The following is a 25,152-nucleotide window of genomic DNA, read 5'->3' on the forward strand; positions in this document are numbered from 1 at the left end:
AGGGAGCAAGCTCAAGTGAAAAATTCCAAGTGGTCATGGAGAGAGCACAGCTGTTGTGACAGGATGTCACATGTTTCACACCAAGTGGTGTTTGCCAGTGCTCTGCTTGTCCCTCAGCAAGAGCATGGCCTGACAGCATTCCCTCTTCTTGGCTGTGGCCTGTGCAGCACCTTAGGGATGGGGAGCACAACTCCACACACAGCTCCTTTAAAAAATGTTTTATTAACTTAGCCTATTGTGGCTTTTCTGTATTCAAACAATATTTTAAAGACAAAACACATGAAAGTTGAACCCTTTCTTAATGGAGAAGGGAAGATTCAGTCACTGTTTTGCCCCCTCTGACATTGTACTTGTTCTGAGTGCAATGCCCAACCCTTTCTGGTCTGCCTGCAAACACTGCTTTACCACTGCCAGTATAGCAGAAACAGTGCACCTTGACCAGTCAGTGAAGAATAGTTTGGCTTTTTAAATTAAACTCCTGTTTGTAATCCAGAAGGCTTCTTTGAGTGCAAGTCCTGCTCATGTATGTTCTTTGGGAAAGCCAAAGCAGCACTATGATCCTTCAAACATCACTGAATAGACACGGACAGCGAGGCACTACTGCCCAGGCAGGAGAGGGCTCACACAGGTTAAGTGAATTTAGCAAATGTTCTGTGGCAGCTGAACACTCCCCTGGCTCTGAGAAACAAGTCTTCCCTGGAGGGTTCTGTTAAGTTTTTGCAAAAGCTAAATTTAGTTAGTAACACTCATTTATGTTCCATTGTGCAATATAAGTGGAAATTTATAGTAGAAGCAGGGAAAAATTTGAACAGGAAAATTTGAAAACTTGAAGGACTTTTAATTATTGCAACAGTGAGGTATAAAAATGAGTATAACACCACATTCTTGCACCCATTCAGCCCGCATCTTGGGGCTGGGGAATTGGGCACTGACCGGACTGGTCTATGGTTTTTATCATTAAAATTCCTAACAATTGCACCATCACAGAGAGGGGTTATTCAGATGCTGTACTGGATGTACTGGCCATGTTCTCTGGAGTAGAAAGGATGACTTCTTTTACGTCCTGCAGCAGCTCAATCTTGTGATCCAGTCTTTTTCTGTTTTCCAGAAGTTTCTGGATTTTTTCTTCTGTTCCTATCATGAAAAAGGGATAAAAAACTTGAATTATGAAGGAATAAAAAGATTTTATTATTATACATAAGTATTGCTGATATAAAATAGATTACATATTCATTAACTCTGCAGAGCTACCACTGCTTGGTTTAACCTGCAGTAAAGCCTTTGCCTTTCTGCAGCAGTACCTGTAACCCACCACCCTGCACAGCTGGTGTCCTCACAAAGAGCTGAACTCTGTGTCTGCTGAGAGCCTGGCTGGTGTGTCAGAGAAAGCTCAGAGCAGGAGCCATGGCCTCTGCCATCCATCTATAACACAGCTAGTTTTGAGATTAAATTTCAAACATCTCAGCATATGTAAAAATTACTAGTTTAGCTACTAATCCCCTGTGTTAACTGGTATATGAGTTTAAAGGTTCTGTTTTCAGAGCCTGTTTGTGTGAGAACTCCCCCAACAATGATGTACTTTAAATCTTTAAAGATACCATCTCTGAATTACACTCCTAAAGCAAATTACAAGCCTAATGGATTTTAGCCAACAACAAAATTAAACCTTAAACCAGATGGTTTGGACAACTGCATTCAAAACCACAATTCAATAGCATTTTTTCTCCTGCTTCTGGCAAAATCATTATTGACAGTATCCTGATAGGATTATCAAAGTTGTTTACCTTATTTGCAAAGCCCTGCTTGACTGCATTTCTGCTTCCCTCTGCTGCTTCCATTTCCCTAATGTTAAAGATTATTGAAGTCAGTGAGAGCTCAGTAAGGAACCTGGCCAGTATTCAGAAGCATTACCACAACCTTACAGGGTTAATTCCAAGCTTTTAACGAAGCACCTGCTTTGTTCAGTTAGCAGGACACACAGAGGTGTCGGTGACCTCTGAGCAGCAAGGCTGTCTGTGAACAACAAACGACTTTCTCAGTGTGTGAGAATGTTGAGAGTTCAGATCCTAGGAAGAAGAAGACATTTTGTACAAACCGAATGTGTTTTTCTTCTTTTGGGGGAGAAGATGTTGAAGAATGTCTCCAAAGTTCCAGTGAGGAGAGTGCAGAAACATCTCCAGATGTTTACCCTATGCCATTCAAAATAAAAAAGCCTTAAGTGATTTTGAAAAAAAAAAAAGAAAGGAAAGCACTTTGGCCTTCTGCCTCCCTGCTGCTTCTTCCTCTGAGTGAGAAAACACAGCACGTGCTGCCTGTGGGTGGATGTGGAAGGTGATGGACAGGGACACGTTTTTAAATCCATTACGCAAAGTTGGGTGTGGCTGTTGAAGATGGGCAGCCAGAGCACTGTTGGTGCCTGCTGCCCATGGGAAATTCTGGTAACATTCACTGAAGAGGGACCTGGTGCCCCAGGCTGGCTCTGACTGGAGAGAAGGAGATGCCCCTTCCCTCTGCACTCAGGTGACACATACCTGAAGAAGTTTGACATGCACAAGTGGAACCAGGGGGAAAAAGCCCTCTTAAGAGAGTATCTGGATATGAATTAATTATCAGAAATGAACAAAGCAGCTCAGCTGGTTAGAGCATGGTGCTAATAGTGCCAATGGTTATGGGTTCAACCCCCATTATCCCCATACAGGCCACTTAAGAGCTGGACTCAGTGATCCTTGCAGGTCCCTTCCAACTCAGAACACTCTGTGATCCTGTTGATTCAGCATTTGGGAGCGCTACAGATGGAACACCCCCAGCTCAGTTTCTCTTCTGTCAAAAGGATGTGGCACAAACAGAAGTAGCCCAGAGAAGATGTCAGTGATGGGCATGACTTCCACAGGAAAGGAAGACAGGTAACAGATTGAGAACCTTCCACCTCACAGAGGAAATGAGCTGAAGGGAAAGAAAATGTATTTCTGTAAAATCAGGAATGGCCTGAGGGACGTGCACCTGGAATGACTGCCCCAAGTGCTATGGGGCTCTCAGTGAAGGAACTACACAACAGTTTTAAAATTAAGTATCATGGCCTTTGTCTCCACAACCTTTATCTGAATTGCAGAATTTGCTGCTCCAAACCCCTGAAAACAAATGCTGTCAAGGAGCTCAAAAGCTTCTGACCAGACCGCTGACCAGCACAGAGGAGAGGGAATCTGATGAAGGCATCCTGCCCAAGCAGGATGCACAACAGAACTGAAAACAAAACTAAAAGAAGTCACTTTCCCTTGGAGGAGAGGAAAAGACCCTCCAACCTAGAAATCTGAAACTGCTGCTGAGGCAACAGCATATCCTGTGTGGAAGGTTTTACATGCAGTTGAGTTTGCAGTAAAGCTGCACATTGCAAAAGGAGTGTGGATCCCTGTACATAAAAAGGGATTTTAAAAAGCCATTTCACCAGTTACAGTTCAGAGTAGCCTTGCTGTGCTGGCATGTAAGGCTTTAGAACAGGATTTGCATGATGACTTAAGAAGTGACAAAAAGATTGAATTTAAAGCATGGCAGATGACCCAAAATCATCAGCTTGAAACACAGAGTTTATACCAGTCCTGCTTTATGTAGTCCTTGACTTCGTATGTCACCACAAAGCTAGCTAGAGCTTACAAGAGATTATGACAACAGTAACAATAAACAAAAAAAGAAGAAAAAAAAGCAGCTGGTGATTTGCTTTCCCCTCTACAGTTTCACTTGTAATTAGCATGGTTTTCATTTCTTTCTCACTGCTTCATTTTAAGAACTCCTCTTGGATCAGTTGTGGAACCAACCTCATTATTATTGACCTTGAAATAAAAAGGTCTCAGAAAAGAAGATTGTGTGGTACAGGAAGAATTGAGCTGCTTGAGTTGTGGGGATTTGGAGAGGGGACAACTAGTACCCATGAGAATCACATGGTTGTGTGCAGGGAGGTGCCAATATCAAGAGATTTTCCTGTAAGCCGAGAAGAGGATGAAATAATTGATGCAGCAGTGAAAGAAACAAGTGTGATCCAAGGTTGTGTCACATGAGGAATTTTGAGCAGAGATGTTTTAATGTCCTCAGATGAGGCAGGGGTGGAACCTGTGTCAGACAACTGCAACACTGGACACTCCAACTGCTGAAAAAGGAATTTAAGTGCAAGAATGGGAGACTGAAGGGAGGAATGGCTTTTTCAGTCAAGCGAAGGGGAAACGGCAAACATCATCTTCACATAACCAAACCTCAACAGTAGCTAATTAAAACCCTTTCCACCAGAATAAATTATAGCAAAAGTTAGAACAGCTGTTGGAGAAGGAAATGGGAAGCATGAGACCTGCCTGTCTGAAAACCAGCTTCAGCCTTGTTGCTTCAAACAGCTGAGAATCCAAGCCCCACAGTTTCCTTCCACACCAGTGCTCCCAACTAACTGTTCCTGCCTTTGTTTGCATTTCACTCTGAGCATTCTCATCTTGTTTTTCAAAGCACAATTGCCCCCCAGTCCAGGTGAGTTCTGCTGGCCTTTGGCTGCTGTGTTTCAGTGGAAAGCACTACTCTGACCAGCACTTGTCAGCCAGCAGCAGAGCTGTAACACTGGCAAACTGCTGAAGGGAGGCTGTGGAGAAGGAAATAAACTGCAGGAGAGCTGAGTTCCCCTGGGGTGGAGACCTTTTGGCCTTCTAAAGCTGTGGAACTGTGAGTGGCTCCCTCCTTCAGGTCAGCCAGCCCCATGTAATATAATGTATTTCTAAAGATTCAGTTAGCCATGGCTTTTATTCAACTGTTTATATAACACTGAGAAAAAAAGTTCCTTGGAATTTTCATTTTGAATTATTGTTTTATCAAAATTCTCATTAGAATAACTTCAATGCCAAATCCCAGATCAGCTGCTCCTCTGACAGCTTTTCTGCACCTACCTGAATAAATATTTGTCAGTATGTTTTCAAACAGTCCACAGTCAAACAGTGCCATCACTGTCTCTTCATACTCTGGGGAAAGAGATAATTTGATGTAATACTGCTGAGGAAAGGTTTACAGAGCCCTACATTAGAGGAACCACAAAACAGTAATTACTTATTTTCCATTATACTGACTGCTCAAGGTTTTAAGATGTCTTCCTTCTCATATAATCTAGATTGAGAAAAAAGGATCAAATTGTCAATTCTTTCTTTTTAGTTTCACACAGAAGATTATTCCTTTTTTGTGTCTGCACCACATGAACAGTGCATTTAAAGAAGAGCAATATGCTTAAGCCATATTTGACTTCAGTGTGCCAGGACTGTGTGATGGCAGAGCTGACTGTACCAACTCCTCCTGACACATCAGCTGTGGGGCTGAGCTATCCCCATTTGCTGTTGAGAAATATCCAAGAATTACACCTCAATTTCATACCTGAGGCTTCTGCTGAAGCAAAATACAAAACACTCACAGAGTTCAACTGACACACCAGCTGCTCATGAAGGAAGACTTTCCAGGTGGGACATTTCACTTTCCATGCATGTGCTTCAGTTACTTTGCATAAAATGGCCTTCTTTATGCAAAGGTATTACTCCTAACTTTGCAAAACCAGGAGGGCAACTGGAGAGGAAAGTTCAAAACTTTCTTTAACTGTGTTGTGGACAAAGCAACATTAGATTGGAATTCTTCAAAAACAAAGTACCTCATGCAAGGTGATAAACCCATAAAAACCTGAAACAGACACTAACAGCTGACAGTACACTTGTAACAAATCATCCAAAGCCTTAAAATGTACATACTCAGGGATTTTCACTCAGGAGAGTGCTGATATTAACAGACAGCTGGTACCTCTGTGAAGCTGCAAGAGCAACACAGACTTATGACCTAAATAAAACCTGGCTCTCTTCAGGACCTCTCTGTTCCCCAGTTCCTGGGAGGAGAGGCTGAACTAAACCTTCCTATGCTTATGCCAGCATGTAAAAGGTGGCTTCAAAAATTCAAGTCAGAAGGTCTCACTGGAGATACTGAGTTGGAAGCTCTTACATAATTTTGAGAAAGAAGTTCCTTGGAACTTTCATTGTAAGTGGTCATTCAAAAGGGGAGGTAATTTTCAACCTCCTGCACAGCTGCAGAAATAAGGACTGAGTTATTTAGCACCACGCTATTCTCAGGAAGGTGGCCCAGGGCCAAGTGCCCAGGGTTCAGATCTGCACCTCTACTCTGACAGCAGAGTCCCTGCCATGGGTCCCCCTGAAACATACCTGTTTCTGAAGTGTTGTCATCCATCAGCTTTTCCTGAGCCAGATGAAGTGTGTCCAGCATTTCTTCAAATATATCATCCAGAAGCCCAGCTTGTTTGCACTTCCTAACAAAGTCTATCCGAACTGTTAAAACACAAGAGTATTCTCATACAGAAGTGATCTGTAAAGTGGGCTTTGCTCCCTCTCTTCAGAAACTGAAATTTAAGCCAAAGCCCTTCCACCAGTAACGAATAGTTTTGCAGATCTCTGGCTCCTCCAGCCACCCACACAGCCCTTTTCAGTGGGAACAAAAAAGTAGCCAGGCAAATGTAAGCACTGTGCTGGGTGTAAAATTCCCTAAGCTCTAGATTTGGCTTCATTCATCACAAGCAAACAGCTCCACAGCTCTAAATGTTCCATTCCTAAAGCTCATGATACCCCCTAGTGATTTGTCTTGCTTGCAGCTTCACCAATCCTTAGGACCACACCATGGACTAAGCAGGCTAAAGACAGAAAACAGTGCAATAAATGAATCGGATTTGGTAAAAATTGAGGCTACTTTTATTCCAAGTGATCCAGGCAACTAAAGTTTTTTATTACAGCCCATTTTATACACCGACTTTGTCAGATTTGGATTGATAGAGAAATAACCAGTTTTTCTTTATCGCTGGGCAGCAGCAAGTTTTAGTAAGATCAATGCAATGGGCTGTTCAAAAGCAGAGGCACTGGATGGCTCACTAAAGTCTGCCAGTCTCTTTAAAAACAATGTTACATTCTACTGGAGACATTTGTGAGGAAAGAAATGCTTTCTCACTTACAGGAGATGCTCTAGGAGTATTCCAGGATTCTTTATAGGTTTCCTGCTCTTTACAGTGGTAATGAAATTCAGAAAAGACCACTAGGCAGCCACTTGCAATACCATGCCCATACATGAAGCATATCCACAGTGAGGTGAATAATCACCACTAGCACATTCCAAACTTCCAAGTGCCAGCAGAATCCCAACTGCAGCAGGAGCTTCAGGGTAACACGAAAACTGCAGGACAACTCCTGTGATCCATCTCACTGTTGTAACACCATAGACATGCAGTGACAGCCTATATTGTGTTAAGCACCCTGTGTACACCCAGGCTTCCAAAGGCAAGATGTGCTGCTCCCTACTCAGAGCACCTCCTCTGTTAATGCCTTCCAGGGTTCCCATTTCAGATTTAACAATTCTGATATGGAGCAGCAACGTCAGGCAGAGGCACCCCTGTCTGCAGGTGACAGAGCTGAACACAGCAGCCAGCCAGAGCAGGGTATTCCCATCTGAATCACCAGCTCACATCACACAGCAAGTCTCACCACAGGCATTTGTTTGCTGCACAGCTATTAAAGCATTCTGCAAATCAGACTTCTGCTGCCACACCAGAGCACAGAGACAGCCACTTGTCTCAGGAGAATCATAAAAATACATTTGCAGCATAGAATTTGCTACCAGCCATCTCCAAGCTCTGCACTTGAACATAATAGATCACAGTACCTCCTAGCTGCTCCATGAAGTTGTTATCAAATGTCCAAAATATCAGAATAAGGTTCCTTAACACTGCAGTTAAAGAGAGCATCCTTTCCTCAGGCCCAAGGCTCTGCAGGGAATTCACCTAACCTTACATGGACACCCTGGCTCCACATTAAGTGTGTTGCTCATATACACTCCCTACATACACTTACAATTTATCCATTATCATAAATCCCACCCCAGGCTCCCAGAGAATAAGTCCTTTGTTCCATCTATCACTGCATTCTTGAGCCACATATCTTCTTCTTGTCTTCCCACTGTCCTTGCTGGAGGAGCAGCATTTGCATGCCTTGTTTCTCTGCTGAAAGTTTCACAGGCACAGTAAAAACTGAATTAACCCTTCTGGTATCCAATGAGTCTCACCTTTATGCCTGTTGTTTTTTCTTTTTAGGATTCGTAAACTGTTTTCTTCTGCTGTCTCTTCTGTACTCTGTAAGAAAATCAAAACATTGCATTTTTACACCATGCTGACATTTACTGCTGTTGTCATTATCACACTTGTGTCTTAGCAGAAAGATAAAAAGCAGTCCACATGTCTGTGAACACAGTCAGCCTCTCTGAATGGCTAACAATATTCCTCTGCAGACATTCTATTCTGAAAATGGAAGCAAAAACTGCTTCAAAGCAAAAATGCTTTAAGAAAAGCCAAACACCTGGGACACCACCCCCCTTAACCACTGTATTTGCAAATAGCAGAGAAGTTAACAAATGCCTACTGGGAACTCCCAAGGCTCTTTCTGAACACTGTCAGAATACTCTGATATGCAAGTCCTTTGCTGTGGCAGGTGTGGGTCCCCTGTTTTAGTATTACTGAAATTCAGAATTACCATTTCTTCTGTGATGGTGGGAGATGTCAACGTACGTCTTCTTTTCTTATTAGCTGCATCTAGGAATCAATAAACAACAAGGTAACAAAAGTGACAACCTCAGACTGACCATCACACATCATTTAAATTCCTTCTCTTCCCAAAAAGCTAAGGAAGTAAGGCCCTTTGAGTGGCAAGGCAGAAATATGTTTCAGCTTCCCCAAAAACCTGACATTTCAGCAGAATTCACACTGTTTCCATTAAGGAAAATTGCAAGCATCAATCAACCATTAGGAAAAGTGCAAATCATTATAGCATTAGGATATCACTTAACCTTTTCAACTCAGTAGATTTTTAATTGTGGCAGAGTGAACTTATTCCTCCTGGCAGCAACATCACTTCTAGGTGGTAAAAACCGGTTTGGTTTTCCAAACAATTCTTATGTACGTTAATACACCCTCAAAACTAAGACTACATAGAGAATTACTTAGGTGTATCAGAGACATACAAATGGCATTAGTGTTTTCATCAACATAAGGACCCTCCCAGAAAACCTCCAGAAGCCATCTGACTTGTCAGTTTACTATTATTTATGCTACAAAGCGTTTGCAGTTGTGTGGTAGAAGATCTCTGAAAAATTATCTCTGCTTTCACCGCATCCTTTCCATCAGCACGCACCAGACTCTTGCCAACATCACAACTGGCAGCTTTTGGAAACAGCTACAGTATCACAAGCAGAGAGGGATAGATCTGGCAAGAAGACATGGCAGGAGCAGAGAAAGGCAAAGAAGAGGGCAACCACCCACCAAAACCTGAATGTTTAGTGTACAGTGGGGTTATACTTTCCCTTCCCTGTTTAATTCCAGAACCTCTGGGCAGTACTTAGTAAGGGCCTCCCTGTTAGAAATCATCCTATCAAGAGGAATGAGGAGCCATTGCTGTATACAGAGGCTGTGAAAACAAGTCTGGGCTTTGGGCACTGGTGCTGTACATTTGCATTTCTCATGGGCTGAAAGGAAATTGGTCTCTCACTTCATCCAAACCAAACCTGTGAGGCCAAATTTGGGGCAGTGTGGGAGATACTGCTGTAGGTACAAGTGTTCCTTGCTGTCCAGTGTGGTATTTTTGACACTTATGGGATTTTCTGAGCTCTCCCCGATATCTGCTGTAAGGATGCCTTATACAAGAGGAACACAGTCTGAAGAGCAGCCCAACTCCTCCTGCCCTGCACAGTGCTGGCTGCTCTCCTGCATTTGTCTGTCCACATCCAGCTCCTCCAGTTAAACAGAGGTTGGAGCCTGTTCCCAAGTCCAAGCTGCTCTCACATCCTTGCTGCACAGAGCTGCAAGGAGAGTTCTTGGCCCATAAGGCATCTTATCCCTTTCCAATCACACAGCAGAGCTCTGACATTCCAGCACAAGAATATTGTATGAACAAGAATAAGGGGATCTTCCTTCACCCCCTATTCTCCAAACTATGAAGGAGGAGACACTGGGCTCGGGGAACCAAGTGTCTTCTACTCAACTCTCCCACTTGCTCCCCACTTCCCAGGGTACAGCTACCCTCAGGAAGTGAGAGAAGCTCATTCAGGAGGCAGGATTCATTTACCCCTCAGAAACAGAAGGTCTCTAAATTCAGTGTCTCTGGAAGAATTCCTCTAGGAGAAAACTCTCTTCTCAGGGAACATTGCATATGCAACATTTGAAGACACAAAACCCATCTAGTATCTAAAGGGGGCCAGAAAGCCAGAAAATGACTTTGTACCAGAGCATGTAGGACAGAACAAAGGGAGATGGCTTCAGACTGAAAGACAGCAGGCTTAGGTTAGATATAAAGAAATGCCATACTGTGAGGGTGGTGACTCTCTAGAACAGTTTGTCCAGAGAAGTTATGGATGCCCTGTCTCTGGAAACGTTCAAGGCCAGGCTGCATGGGGCTTTGAGAACCTGGTCTAGTGGAATGTGTGCCTGCCCAAAGCAAGCAGACTGGAACTAGATAATCTTCCAAGTTCCTTCCAACCCAAATCATTCTGTGATTCAACCTTATAAGACTTAAGTACTCCTGATGAACAAGGAGTGGTCTAGAGGGCTGGACCTAATGCCTGAATATTATCTGGTGCTGGAAACAAAACAATCCTGGGCCTGTCCAGTACCTGTGCAGGAGATCACCAGGGACCCTGGGCAGCCCCAGCAGACACTGACAACCATGAGACCACAGAAATCAAAATAATTTTGAAAAGGGAAGAAAGGTCAGGATTCAGAACTATGGATAAGTAAAAAGCAAAGCTACTAAGTAAACTAAGAAGATGCATTTGGTTAGTGAACCACAGCAATATCAGATACTAAACAGACTGTATGTCTGGTTAAGAAGTGAGCCAGGGGCATTAGAAATTAATTTAGGGCAGAAATTAATTTTGGAGTTAGGATAGCTGTTTTAGATGATGTATGTTGCTTAGCTTGTAACTTGCTGTGCTGGCAAAGGCCTGTGAAGGTGGAAAAAGGAATGCAGGGATCCTGATAAGAAGAGCTCATTACCCCAAACAAAGTGGAAGGAATGCAAGGCCTGTTGGAGATAAGAGAGGCTCCTCAGACCCTGCAGAGAGATCCCGCATGTGCCCACTACTGAATAAATACACATCTACCTTACAATTTATACAAGTTGTGGAGTCTTTCCACAAAGCCCCAGCCCTCATGAATAAAAGCTTAAATTATAATCACCTAACCCATCTCTTCAGTGTCATCAGGGTGGAGCAAGGCTCAGTTCAACTGAGGTCAAATTCAAAGTGAAGGCCAGTCCAGGAGCCACTTCAGTGTGAGCAGAGTTCTCTGCATTAGGCCAACAAGGTCCAGCTTTGGCTGGCATTTCCAAATACCTCTGAATCAGGAAGGGCCAGGACTGCCAAATGAAGCTGCATTTCTGCAGCACAGGAAGCAATCCTTAAACAAGGATTGTACAACTCTTTTGTTACACTTAAAAAGCTCTTCGGGATCCTTCATTTTAAAAACTACTGCAGTGAATACAGAAGATGTAAATGTGAATGTCTGCATAACCACAGATAAAAGCCCAAGGTGACTTCTCCTGAAACAGCCTTTTCCTTGCTAATCTAGTGCAAACTTGTGTGTGGCTCTCCTGTCTCACATGGATTTTACAAGCTGCTTGGGCCTACTTGCCCAAAGAAGAGTAAGAATTATTCCATTAAGGATTGGGTCCATTGTGGTTTAGGCCAGTTTTCAAGAAGATTCTGGGAGGATTAAGTTTTAACTTTTACCATTTCAAAAATCCCTTGATTTTTTGCATACATATGGATCTTAACCAAACCACTCTTGCAAGATTAGAAATCCACCACTCGATATGAAGGTAGTAATATTTATCTTGTTCTTATGAATTACTGATTGTAGGATGCAAACTTTTAAAACAAATGAAATCAATGAAGTCATTAAAGAAACTCACCATAGCGATTGGTCCTATTCCCTGGGTCATGTTTTGGGCAGTACACTCTAAAATTTAAGTTCAATTAAAAAAAAAAAGAGAAGTAGTATTAATGAACATGCAAACAGAGTTATGTTGACCTATTTTAACATATATTTTCTCCTCTTTCCACCGAACATAAACTGAAAGACAGTTCAAAAAACCCAGGATTTTTGTTCAGCATTGCCCACCTCAAAAACCACCTGCCTTAAAGTCCTGTGCATGCACAACCTTGTGTCTGTACTCCTAGAGCCACAGTGGATTCTCAGCACTGAAGCTCTGAATGATGAGCTCCACCAGACCCCCTGTCTGGGCCTGCCCACTGCTCAGGCCCTGAGTCAGACACATTTCATGTGTGTGGCAATCACTGTGTCAGAGACACTGAAATGAGATTAATGCTCCCAAGGTGAAACACCACAGTCCTGACACTGCTCCATCACAGCAGCTCTGCCCCACACGGGCCAGGAGCCTCCTCAGACACATCTGCCCAGTGTCACCTTCCACTCCTAAGCCCTGCAGGGCTGGCAGGGCCACGTGGCACCACCATGCACTCACCTGCCTGGAGATCTCCGTGCCCCTCCCTCCCGCTGCCCTGTGCTCATGGAATGGCCCCCAAACCCTGAGTATGTGGGGCAACCCTGTGTGAGATCCAGTAGCTTAAAGCTGCTCAGTCCATTTGTTACTTAAACACTTCAGCAATATGTGAAATGGGAATATTTTCAGTGGTTCTAGGAAAGCATTGTGAATTCCTTGGAAAAGGCAAACTGAAACAAATTTATCTGAAAATGTTCCTTATCTTTTGGATACAATAATGTGCAAAGAACATGAACCAACTTTTATAATATGCCTTTCTTACAGAAGGATCCCAAGTCACTTCTTAAGCAAAAATGCCTTGTCAGGAGCAATTTTTAAAGGGAACTGCATTTACTAGGACATTTTCTAATTATTGTAATTCTTTTAACAAAAACAGAAGCACTGCCCTTAGAAATACAGACTGTTGGCTTGATGAGGAACTTCTTTTGCATGTAATGCATCTTGAAGCACAACAAATCAGATTTAGGTATGCCTAACAATGCAATCAGAAAGCTATATACTGAACACACCTTATTTACATCCCTGAATTTCTAATACTGCTCTTTGGAGAATGTTTTTTATTTTTCCCCTGCCTTTAGTTCTAGTCTTTCACAGTTAAAAACAACCCATCCTGAGCACAGGAACATCTTACAAAGTACAAACAGTGTATTTTACTACTCAGGCCACTTTATTTGGAAGCACTCCCCTACTATCATTATTGCAAGACAGCAGTGCAAATTGTACTGATTTCTCCACCTCTGTTCTTACTGGCCACTTCCACAGCACCATTGCTTTCTCTTTTTATTCTGCTCCATTTGTTTTGATGATCACTACCCATCATCACAACGATGGCAACTCAGAATTTAAAGCCACCAGCTCTGCCTCTCTCGAAGGAATTCTCTCTTTTTGGTATGTTATATTTCACCATGAAAATGTGCAGGGGCTGTCAATCCACATCCACTGTTTTTCAAGTGTACTCTCCAATAATTTCAGCTAGCTACAACTTTTGTGCTTTAATTACACCACTGCTACAGTGCAAAAGTCTTTAGGTTCAAATCCTTGAAAGCTGTCCTAGCATCCTTCTCTAATCCAGTCCTTTCCCAGCTCCTCAATAAAGGTTGCTATAGCCTAGTTTCCTAGGCTATCAGTGTCCCACAGTGACTTAAAACAAGGCATTTTTAAGGGTCCCTCTTCCAAATCTCCGAGGTCACCAGCTCCAAAATGCCACCAAACCAAACTGTATATGCAAGCACTTCTTTACCAGTTTGTATCTAGACTGCTGTCAGTCCCAATTGTTTTTCAACATCTTGAGTTCAGTCTTCTTGAGCCTGAGTTATCCTTTCTAAAGCTATAAGATGAAACTGTGATCATAGAAAGTTTCCATCTTCCTGGTTCCATTCTTCCATGAGCTTTGCAGATTCACAAAGATTTTACAGCTCCCATCCTCCCTGCACAGCTGGGCTTACAGCCTTGCACAGATGCATTCACTTTAGACAGAAAGCACTGTGAACCAGTCAGGAGTGCAAGTCTCTTGCCACAAAAGGACCCATCTTCCACTGCAACCAAGGACTGCACTAGTCCACCCCTTTCTGAAACAAGTAGTGATTAGATGATCCCCAAATTAATCTAAGTCTAACATGACCTGTGACCTCTCTGGCCGTGCACAGAAATGAGCACCAGGGCTTTTATGCACCTCAGACTTTACTATAACTTCAGCATTTCAAAAGGTCCCTGAAGCCTCAATTTTTCAACCCCTTCATCTGCATCCTCCAAACTATTTGTTTCATCTGTCAAGGGCAATGCAGGCAGCCCAAAGGCAGTGGACACCAGGACTATCATGATCAGGACAGAAAATTTACTTAGAATGCATTCAATCATGTTATTGCTAGCAACATACTTGACATACAAGGCCTTTGGTGGGAATCAAAGTTCTTTGCTAGCATGGGGAGGGAAAACTACCCAAATTTGACTAATGTGAGCAGACCTAGAAGTGCTATAACCTGCTCTGTGCTCAGACCACGTTTACCGGAGCTTCTGAACCAACAAAAAATTTAGAATCTGAGTGAGATTAATAAAAGTCTTTGTTCTTGAAGATTGGCTAAGAGTCAGTAAAGACTGACTTTCTCAGTTTTTGCCTTGTTATCTTTCAGTGATGTTACAGGCTCAAGCACCGAACAGATTCCCTCCCACTGCAGTTTTCCTGTGAAATGAGAACACTTCTCCCACAGTGTGCAAACAGAGGATCACTTTAGGAGAGGGGAACTTACTTCCTTGCCTAAAACCCCTTTAAGGCCCAGCCAATGAGTGCCCCTTGCTGACCCCCGAGGCTGGCAGTGGCAGGACACTGGCTGAGTACCTGTAGACGCCGTTGACCTCGTCGGTCTCCACGGCGGCATCGTCGCAGAGGGCGCAGAAGAAGTGGTAGCTCCTGCGGCACGTGCGCTCCTCGCAGCCCACCGTGGCCCCCTTCTTGCGGCAGAAGCTGCACGCCTGCAACAGGAGGGGGTTCACCTCGTAAATGCCACAGGCAGCTACTCCAAATCCTGCCAGAGAGGGCAAATGATGTTCTCTGGGGGAAAATCCAGTATTCCATTGCAAGTCACCTCTGAGTAATTCATCAGGCAAATTCAGCCCTGCGAACGCCTACCTCGGTCATTACTGCAGCCATCTTTTTGCTATCTTACCTCTAATTCATACTGATCAGTTTGTAAAATGAGGCAAAGAGCCAAGTGAGGGCTCTAGCAACTTTCCCAAGTTATTTCAACATTAATTCGTGTTAATGTTTGTATTTATGTTTCCTAGCTAACTTCGTAATGAAAAGAGTTCCACCCAGGACATTGGGGAGGAGGGCAGCTGAAGACAAAGGCAATTAAAAAAACCCTCCTTTAATCAATCACATTTCTGCTAAACCCAGAATGAGTTCCCCTTTACAACTGTAGATTGCATTCTTTTGTTTCAGGCACTGGCTTAGTTCTATACCAAAGTCTCAGGAAACTTCAACTAAGGACACAAAAGGCCAGGAAAAAACCCACCTGCATTTTAATACAGAATGAACTAAATTCCACCAAACCAAAAGGTAAATCAATGACTCCAATGTTAAACCTGTAATTTCCCTAATCTTATTAGATCAGAAGGACCAGCTACTTCAATGGGTTTTTATAAAGCACAGAACAGGCCAGACAACCTTCAACACTATGAGACAGGACTAAGTGCAGACTCAGAAACATCTCCTTACCAGCCGCTTTCCTCTCCTCAGCTCCTTCAACACTGATGACACATCAAACCTTATTTCCAGATTATCTGGGTTATGATCTTCAGATTCCACAAATCCTGAGGAAAATAACTAAAGACAAAAGAGACATTTATAAGAAATAAGAATGACCTAGTCACCAATGCTGAAAAGAAACAAGGAATAAGTTGCATCTTTTCTTCTTGCACTTGCCCTACCTAAGGAGGCTGATTTTTCTGTGTGTTAACAAGAGGTTTCACCTACACTGAACAAGGAGCTAAGCTTAAACATTTCTGCAGTCAAAAAAAGTTCCTCCTTCCACACAGGAGATTTCACATAACCTGAAGGCAGACTAAGAAAAGATAGCAAGGTGAGAAACTTATTAAAAATATGATCAAAGAAAATGTGAAATTTCAGGGTGCCCAGAGTAAGGATGAGAAGATCTTCAGGCAAGAGACCTCCACACCTTGGACATCTTATTATTTGCTCAGCTGTTCAGACCTACAGCTGGATGCAACATTTCTCTGTAATAAGATTTCCATACAGCCCAAAGCTGACAACAGCTGACTGCAGGAAAAAAACCAGAAACATTGTACGTATCCTGGGAGAAACTCACTAAAAATGCATACATGCACACTCAGGCCACTTTAATTCCCATAGAACTGCTGAGCCATGACAGTGAGTGAGGAAGGGGAAGTTCTTGGCAAATATTTCCTAAGCATTACATGTAGCTAATTCCAAACAAAAGGGAGCTACCCTTTCATCAACTAGCAGGCACAGTCTGTCTGCTCAGAGGGTGATAGCTGACTGCAAAAAAAACCCAAACAGCACAAACAAGCCTAAGGCAGAGAAATGAGTAAAGTTACTGGAAGGAGAAAGAAAGCGGAAAAAAGAAAGAACAGAGACAGGGAGAGAAAGAGAAGTTTTAACCCTGGAGAAACATTAAAGCCATAATAAAACCTGTTTCAAACAAAACATTCAAGTAAAACAACGCTGTTGTGAGACATTCTGATAAAAAATAACCAACCAAAAGAGATATTAGAAAAGTAAAGATGCAGACATAACAATTGTGAGAATAAGAAGGCTGGGACAGTGACAGCCAGAAAGCTGCTCCAGCAGCAATCTCTGGCACTAAACTGCCCTCAGCTATATTCTCCCTCTGCTGCAGGGAGAATACAGCAGCTGTAATTGATTCTGCACTCCAAGAACCAGCTCCACCAACACTCCAGAATAAAGGGAAGGCATGAAGAGTAGGAGGATTGCAACACATTTAAGAGCCTCACAAATATTTTTATATCATCAGCTTCTGATATTTTTATTCCTTATTTTAAATTATTGACACATTGGAAAGTTTTTTAATCTTTAAGTGATATGGATATTTTCCTGCAAAGTTTTAAGTATACAACTTTGTGTGGTCTGAGAATCCTCATCCAAGAGGATGAGTCTCAACAGTGCCTCAAGAAGACCTATTCCTGTTGCTAGACCATATGTGGTCTTTATGGTATTTTCATGTGTGTCTGGGACCACTGCTCAGCAACAGACACACATGAAAACACCACAGATCAACAGCTCCAGCTGTGCAGACACATCCTCTCCCGCTCCAAAATCCTGGCCAAGCCCTGTTGCTTTTTAAGCTTTTCATAATATAAACTTGCTAGTTTGAGTAACCAGCCTTTCAATCCAGACATCAATGCAAAACCAAAAACAGATAAGCAGTGGAACCTTCCCCCTCATCCCTTCAGCAGCGCCCAGCTAAAGGCACTCACCAGACAATCCTGATGAGCTGCAATATTTCTCTCTGTGGCAATGTACATCACAGAGCCAGCCTCCCCTTCTGAACAAAACGCACACGTCGTTCTCACCATCTTCGCCATTATCCACAAAGCACCTAGAACAGGAAAGCTGGGACAAAACACAAAGCAATTGACAACTTCCATAAGCCATTCAGGACAGAGGAAAGCAGAGCCTGCCAACACCTGCCTCCACCTACATCCCCTGACCCCGGGTGCTCTGCTCCTCCAGTAACAAGTACCAGTAGAACAGGAAAAGCCTGCACCTGGCACAGCAGTGGGATGGAAACCAGATCCCAGGAGCTCCAGCAATTAGAGCGGAAGAAAGAGTGGTTTCTCTCCTCTTGGAAAGTCACTAACAAGCCATAAGGGGTAATACCAGAGTTTTCAAGCTTGCTTGAAATATCTGCTCCAAAAACAGATCCAAGAGCAGCCTGGCAAGTCATGCTCTCAGGTGTGAAACTCCTTTTATTTGGAGGAGGGCAATCACTCATAGTGTTTTCTTAACCTACTGCTGCCACGTGTGGGTCTGCAAGTCAACAAAGGACAGAGAAACAGCTGCCCCCAAGCTTCACCAGTGCCTTCCAGGAGCTCACAGAAAACAAGGAAGAAATACGAATTTATTGCTGTAAGAAGAATGTAGCAAAGTACTGTGGAGAAGTCTACAAGTAAATTGGGGCACAAAAAAAAAAATCTTAAGTGACAGATTCAAACATTCTCTCTCAACAAGGCAAAATGCTGACAGGGGTGACAGAATTTTACCTGAGCCCTGGGAATTTTCCTAGGGACACTTGTTATCTTTTCTTGGCCATATTCACTTAAGTCTTAATTGTTATTCACACAGTCTTTCTCCAGCAGCTGTAACATTCTGAGGCCACCTACATACTTCCCAAAAGCAGTCTAAGTGTCTCTGGACAAGCCTTTACACACATCCCCCACCAGCAGGTTAGAGCATCACCCCACAACATTTGTAGCAGAAATTTTACTTTGCGTTTTTTGTGCAAGTCCACCAGAGAAATGTTCAACAACTTCCCACTCCTACAGGGTGTGATACTCCAAACTATCCTCTGCTGGAGACGTCACCTCTGACAGCACAAACTCCTGTACGACAACGGGGAAGAAAAATCTGTGTTTACTTTCAAGAAACAGAAAGATCTGAAGTTCAATTATTCTAGTGAGAGGTAGTAAGGCCCAAGCACAAAACAAGCAGGAAATGTCATAGCCCAACAAATCCTGCAACCTTTTTCCAAGTTTCAACAGACTAACTGTTTTTGTTAGCTCCCATTCCCCTTGCATAAAACAGACTGGGTAACCCCAAGTGGAAGCACCACCAAAGCAGAAGAGGATTTTTTATGGTTTTTCCCCTTTGGCTTACACTCCTGACAATTTACTTGTAATCACAAGTCACTTTGCCTTTGCACACAGTTGGAGTTTTTTTCTCTCTGTCCTTCTATGTCTTGTAAGCAAGGCAGGGTAGAAACTGATTTCCAATACCCATCTATACACTGACCATCTTATCAGTTTCAGAACGTGAGCAATCAATAAATACAATAGAAACAAACAGAAACACAAGGACATATTAGAACTAGAATAGAACAGACAGAAATTCAAAAGAAGAATGAGCTAGAGTCTGAATGGCCTAGAATAGAGGAAAAGCTCTCTGCAGCAAACCAATACCTGGAATCAATGCAGACACACAGTGCCTGCTCAGGCCCAGTTAGGGGATCCAGCTCTAGGAATTTTTTTAAGGAAGGGGCTAAATGTGGACTCTACAGTCCCTGCTGTTCTTACAGGCTCCAGAGAAATCCTGGTGCTGATGGAGGACAGAAGACACTTGATCATGGTCAGCCTTGGGCTAACTCCAGCACCTTTCTAGGAATCCTGAAGCAGTGGAAATCCAGCCCTTGGCCATTCCTCTGTGCAGAAGCAGGCAGCCTGCAGCTACAGCCCTGTTTAGCCCTGTATCCTGTCCCCCTGTGGTGGGCTGGCCCTGGCTGGATGCCAGACACTCCCCCAAGCCACTCTACCACTCCCCTCCACAACTGGATGGGGAGAGAAAATATAACAAAGGGTTCATGGGCTAAGGACAGGGAGAGATCCCTCACCAAATGCCATGACAGGCAAAGCAGACTCAGCTTGGGGATAGTTAACTGAATTTATTGCTAACAAAATCAGAGCAGGATAATAAGAAGTAAAATAGATTTTAAAACCACCTTGCCCTGACCCCTCCTTTCTTTCCAAACTCAACCTCTTTCCCCCAAGAGGCACAGGGAGATGGAGAATGAGGGTTAGGGTCAGTTCACCACTCATTGTTCCTGCCACACTCAAGGAGAGTCCTTCCCCTGCTGCAGTGTGGGTCCCTCTCAATGGAGACAGTTCTCCACAAACACCTCCGTGAGTCCATCCCACGAACAACAGCTCTGCATGAACTGCTCCAACACAGGTCACTCTCCCATGGGGTGCAGTCCTTCAGGCACAGCTGCTCCAGTGCTGGTTCCACCAAGGGTCACAAGTTCTACCAGGGCCCTGCTCCAGCATGGGCCTCCCATGGGGTCACAGCCTCTCTCAGGCACCCACCTGCTCCCAGGCTGTGCATGGATCTCTGAATCCCCATGGAGCTCCCTGGGCTGCAGGGCACGTCCTGAATCCCCATGGAGCTCCCTGGGCTGCAGGGCACGTCCTGCATCACCATGGAGCTCCCTGGGCTGCAGGGCACATCCTGAATCCCCATGGAGCTCCCTGGGCTGCAGGGCATGTCCTGCATCACCATGGAGCTCCCTGGGCTGCAGGGCATGTCCTGCATCACCATGGAGCTCCCTGGGCTGCAGGGCATGTCCTGCATCACCATGCTCTGCACCAGGGGCTGCAGGGGAATCCCAGCTCTGGCACCTGGAGCACCTCCAGCCCCTTCTTCTCCACTGACCCCAATGTCTGCAGAGTTGCTCCTGTCACATATTCCCACTCCACTCCTCTCTGCCCACAATTTTATCTGCCCAGTAACTTTTTTCCTTCCCTTTTTAAATATGTTACCACAGAGGTGTTACTATCATTCCTGCTGGGCTCAGCCTTGGGAGCAGGGGGTCAGTCCTGGAGCCAGCTGGCACTGGCTCTGCTGCACACGGGGGAAGTTTCCAGCAGCTTCTCACAGAAGGCACCCCTGTAGCCCTCTTGCTACCCAAACCTGGCCATACAAACCCAACAAACCCCCACAGGAGCCCGTGCTCTTCCTGAGCTTTCTGCTACAGCACTACCAGGAAGAGGACCTGGAGCTAAACAGGGCAGTGGAGCTGGCTGGCTGCTCCTACGCAAGAAGGGAGAGGCTAAGGGCAGGTTTCCAGTTTCACAGCTTAGCTACATTTCATCTCAACAACGCCTTGCTTTTGCAGGGCTTAAGCCCGCCACTCAGAGATTCCAGTTGAAACACTTGCATCTGTTTGAAAAGGCAAGAAATCCTTGCTCCTTGCTCCACTCTCTCAGTAGCACTCATGACATCATTGCTCTGTTACTATTTCTCCTGCTGTCTCTTTTTAAAGCCAAGGGATCTGAAACTATTTAGGTCTTCTCTCTACAGAAGCTGGTCTGCAGTTTTTTCCACCTCTGTCACTTCTATACTCTGCTGGCTACACTCAAAGAGGAGCACACTACCTCCAAAAGGGTGGGCTACCATTTACACTACAAACACACCACAACATCACTCTGTATTTTCCTTCTTTCCTTAACAATTCTCACTATTTCAATCTCATTTTAGCCTGATTCTGAGCACAGAGCTGACACTTCCAGAGAACCACTGTTGGAAGCACAAAGCAGTGAAAAATACACGAAGCTCAACAAGCAAGGGGAGGCCCAGGGTGATCAGAGCAGACAAATCTGGGTGGAGGGATGGTGGTTTGTGCTGCCAGAGGCCTGGAGAGGAATGTGAGGCAGTGTGGGAGCCGTGTGGCCTTGTGCTTTCCCTTGCTTACCAGGAAATGTCCTGCACCACCTGCACCCCCAGGGTATTCTGTGCAATGTGACCACAAACAATGGAAGGTACAAAAGTACCCTGATTTGTACCTAACTGGAGGGGGAGAATTCAAGACAGAAATCATAGGGACAGATCCATGGGTTTGTCCTCCTGGCCACCCCAGAAGGGACACCTATCAGTGAGTCACATACTTGCCACAGAAGCAGTTAGGTAGGGAAAGACCTCTGAGATCATCAAGTCCAAACAATGACCCAACACCACCCTGTCAACCCCAGACCAGTATCACAGTTCCCTAGATCTCCTTCTTAAGTGGCATCTGATTAAGTAGGGAGGGCATCAGCATCATGGTTGTTTCTCTGCCACATCCATCATCTTTCACTTATCAATGCTGGATTTTCACCTGCTGTTTTACAGTCAATCCCTTGCTGTCCCTAAATCCTTCTGCAACCCTTTACTTCCACTGTCACCACCACAGGGAACGCAGGGGGCCCAATTCAGCTGCAAGATCTGGGGGGCTCCTGCTGCCCTCTGCTCATGACAGGACAAATGACGCTGCAAAACAGAAAGCAGAGCAGCAGCTGAGAGAACAGTCACACCTGACACTCCTCCTGTGCCATTGCCTACATGGAGGGCTGCTGGTTTCGCTTCTTTACTTTTTTACAACAGTGACTCAAGGAAAGGAAACAGAAAGTAAAAAGGGAGAACAGTGCTGGCAAGAGTCAGGGCTTGTACCACTTACAAATTCAGCAATCCTGCTGAAACATTACCAGTTTGTCTAAGTATTTGCTCTCCAGACCCAGTTCTGAAAGCATTCTTGTATGTAAATACCCATCTTTTACAGAGGAGGAGGCTAAGGCACAGAATCTCTTAGTACATCCATAGGGGAGTAAGGAAAAGAACCCAAGTCCTCTGAATTCCAGTGCACTATTGAAACCCACTGCCCCTGCTCTGCTCTCCTCTTCCTTCCAGCGCAGTGCAGGACTGGATCTACGGAAGTAGGAAGAAAGAAAGGAATCACACACCCGTTACCCCACGCTCACTGTCCCTCATTTGTGCTTCGTGGGGAAAGAAGCACGGCTGGAGATTTCACAGCTAAACACGACCGACACTCACCTCCCCATTCTCCCCACGTCAGTACAGAACCTATACATGCAGGTTTCGCAAGGAAGAAGAAGGAACAAATAAAACTGTCTTTCTGATCACCTCTCACTTGAGAGCATCTCGTTCCAGCCCCCTGCCACGGGCACGGCACCTTTCGCTGGACTGGGCTGCTCAGAGCCCCATCCAGCCCGGCCCTGAACGCCGCCAGCGACCAGATACCCACAGCTTTTCTGGGGAACCCGTGCCGGGGCCTCACCACTCTCACCAGCAAAGAACTTCTTCCCGGTGCCTCCCGGGCCCACCGGTGCCTCCCTCAGGGCGCTCCCGGGGCCGCCTCACGGCGCCGCCGCCCAGCCCGAGCCCCGGCAGGCTCCACTCGCCGGCACTGCGGGGAGAGCGGCGCTGCGGGACCGCCGCTGAGGAAGCTCCGCACTCCCCCCGCCCGCAGTGGCACTTACCGCCCACTCGCGGCCCGGCTCGCGCGAGCCGTCGCCGCCACCGCCGCCACCGCCGCCCCCTACCCCGCCCTCAACTCTCCCGCGCGGAAGTGAGCGCGCCCGGCCTGGGCATGGAGCATGCGCGGTGGCGCCCGCCGATGTTCCGCCCCGCACACCTGCGCGGCGCTGATTGGCTACGACGCTCGCGGGAAGGCGCGCCGGGGAGGCGCCGGTCACGTGATAAGGAAGGGGTGGCCGGGGACCCGGGGGCGCGGCGGGGTCACGGCCAGGTACCCGGGTTCGATACCCGTGCCCGGCACCGCCGTCGGGCCGCCATTCCCGAGGGCTTTCACCGTGGGAAAGGCGATATCCTGCATCCCTCCCTAGCCCCGTGCTCACTTTTCACAGAATCACAGCACTACTGTCCAACCTGAGCCTCCCCGGGTGCAGCTTCCCGTCACTTGTTACCGGGGCGAAGATGCCGACCCCACGCTCGCTACGCCTTCGTTTCAGGCAGTTCTATAGAGGGGTAGCGTGAAAAGTGCACATTACCTGGCTCTACGCAGATATTTACTGTATGTATTATGTTGTAGGGGTAAGTAGTGCTGTATTAACATTTCAATAGCATGGTAATTTTAGTTTTGTAGTTAAAATGTAGCTTTTGTAGTTAAAATAGAAACTATGTATGTGGGATATTTTATTAAAGAGAGGAATGAGGTACTCGCACCGAGATAGCAGCCACAGGACATCTAAATCTTTCAGAGAAAAAGAATTTATTGCCCTCTTATCAGAAGAAACAAACTTCTTCCTGCCTCAATCAGCCCTGAGGACGCCTCAGGATTAAGAGGAAGAAGCTGACACTGACCAGACAGAATCCTGTGTTTGAATGGAATTTATGCATCTTGTATGAGATGTATGAACATGCAACGGGCTATTGTTTTTAAGGGTTAATCATCTGTTAACGTGTGTTCTTTTTTGGGGCTTATTTTGCCCAGAAAAAGGTACCCAGACATCCATAACTTTTTGTTCTTATTGTCTTGTATTGTCCTAATCCTAATTGTCCAAATTTTTATTACTCTAATTTCATTACTATTTTTATAACCATTTTATTACTATTAAACTTTTAAAATTTTAAAAACAAGTGATTGATGTTTTTCACAGGAAGGGTCACCCAGGAGCCTCCTTTTCTCCAGACTAAACTCCCCCAGCTTCCTCAGCAGCTCCACACAGGATGTGTGCTCCTGAGCTTTCCCCAGCTCTGCTGCCCTTGTCTGGACACGCTCCAGCCCCTCCACGTCCTTACTGATGTGATTCATGCTAAAAATTGTAACTATATCAATATTTTAGAAAATATTTGTTAAAAAGTAATAGAGGAAAAGGATATGCAATTAGTGTCACAAAACAAATGTTTTCAGATGTTCATGAGAAAATAAGATACAGAGTATTGAGATAAGCAATATCCCAAAATGGATCCCAGCCTCGGGATAATTAAGGGATCAGCCTTGAAATGGAAAAAAATTGGGATGATTCTAGGTATCTATGAAATAGTAAGGCTTATTTTTAGAATGTAATGCTGGCTTCTATAACACAAGACTTGGGGTGCATTTGCAGCCTGTGGGGTTGTTCAAAGGACAGTGATGATGATGAGAAACCTTCATCAGAAGTGACCACCAAAGAGCCAAGACCTCTTAGAAACAAGGTTTCTACTGCGCTGAGTTTCTACTGCGCTGTGCAGTACAGCGACGTAGATTCAAAAATAGGAGGAGATTTACAAGAAAATATTGATGATGTATTAGCATACAGTATATAAGTTGTGTTTGGATTCCTGTTTTTTTGGTAGGGGAGGCAGGGTGAGAAACCCCAGTCGGGTCTGTACCATTGTCTGTTTTGCTTGTGCCTTAGCAGAACCTTAATTAGACTTAAATAATCACTCCCAAATTTACTTTGTACATGCTTACCTGATTATATTCATTTTATATGAAGTTGTTGCTAAATTCTAATTTTGTGGTTTATTAAATTAGATAAATAGGAC

The 25,152-nt window shown here is 44.8% G+C and overlaps 1 protein-coding gene across 1 annotated transcript in view; it reads right to left on the reverse strand.

Annotated features, from left to right (window-relative positions):
- Positions 1-203: 203 nt before the first annotated feature.
- Positions 204-25,152, reverse strand: part of SETDB2 (SET domain bifurcated histone lysine methyltransferase 2) — a 48,684-nt gene continuing 23,735 nt past the window's right edge. The window contains exons 15-26 of the mRNA XM_054271855.1: positions 23,551-23,639; positions 23,142-23,466; positions 18,661-18,719; positions 17,595-17,730; positions 15,835-15,942; positions 14,956-15,089; positions 12,009-12,055; positions 8,580-8,638; positions 8,116-8,182; positions 6,216-6,338; positions 4,914-4,985; positions 204-1,134 (exon numbers count right to left, since the gene is read on the reverse strand). Coding sequence (XP_054127830.1) covers positions 995-1,134; positions 4,914-4,985; positions 6,216-6,338; positions 8,116-8,182; positions 8,580-8,638; positions 12,009-12,055; positions 14,956-15,089; positions 15,835-15,942; positions 17,595-17,730; positions 18,661-18,719; positions 23,142-23,466; positions 23,551-23,639 — 1,359 coding nt within the window. The 3' untranslated portion in view covers positions 204-994. The remainder of the gene's footprint in view (positions 1,135-4,913; positions 4,986-6,215; positions 6,339-8,115; positions 8,183-8,579; positions 8,639-12,008; positions 12,056-14,955; positions 15,090-15,834; positions 15,943-17,594; positions 17,731-18,660; positions 18,720-23,141; positions 23,467-23,550; positions 23,640-25,152) is intronic.

This window comes from Melozone crissalis, unplaced genomic scaffold (genome assembly GCF_028551555.1).
Source record: "Melozone crissalis strain CALT ecotype California unplaced genomic scaffold, PUWL_Pcris_2 ptg000013l_1, whole genome shotgun sequence".
NCBI classification, from domain to species: Eukaryota; Metazoa; Chordata; class Aves; order Passeriformes; family Passerellidae; genus Melozone; species Melozone crissalis.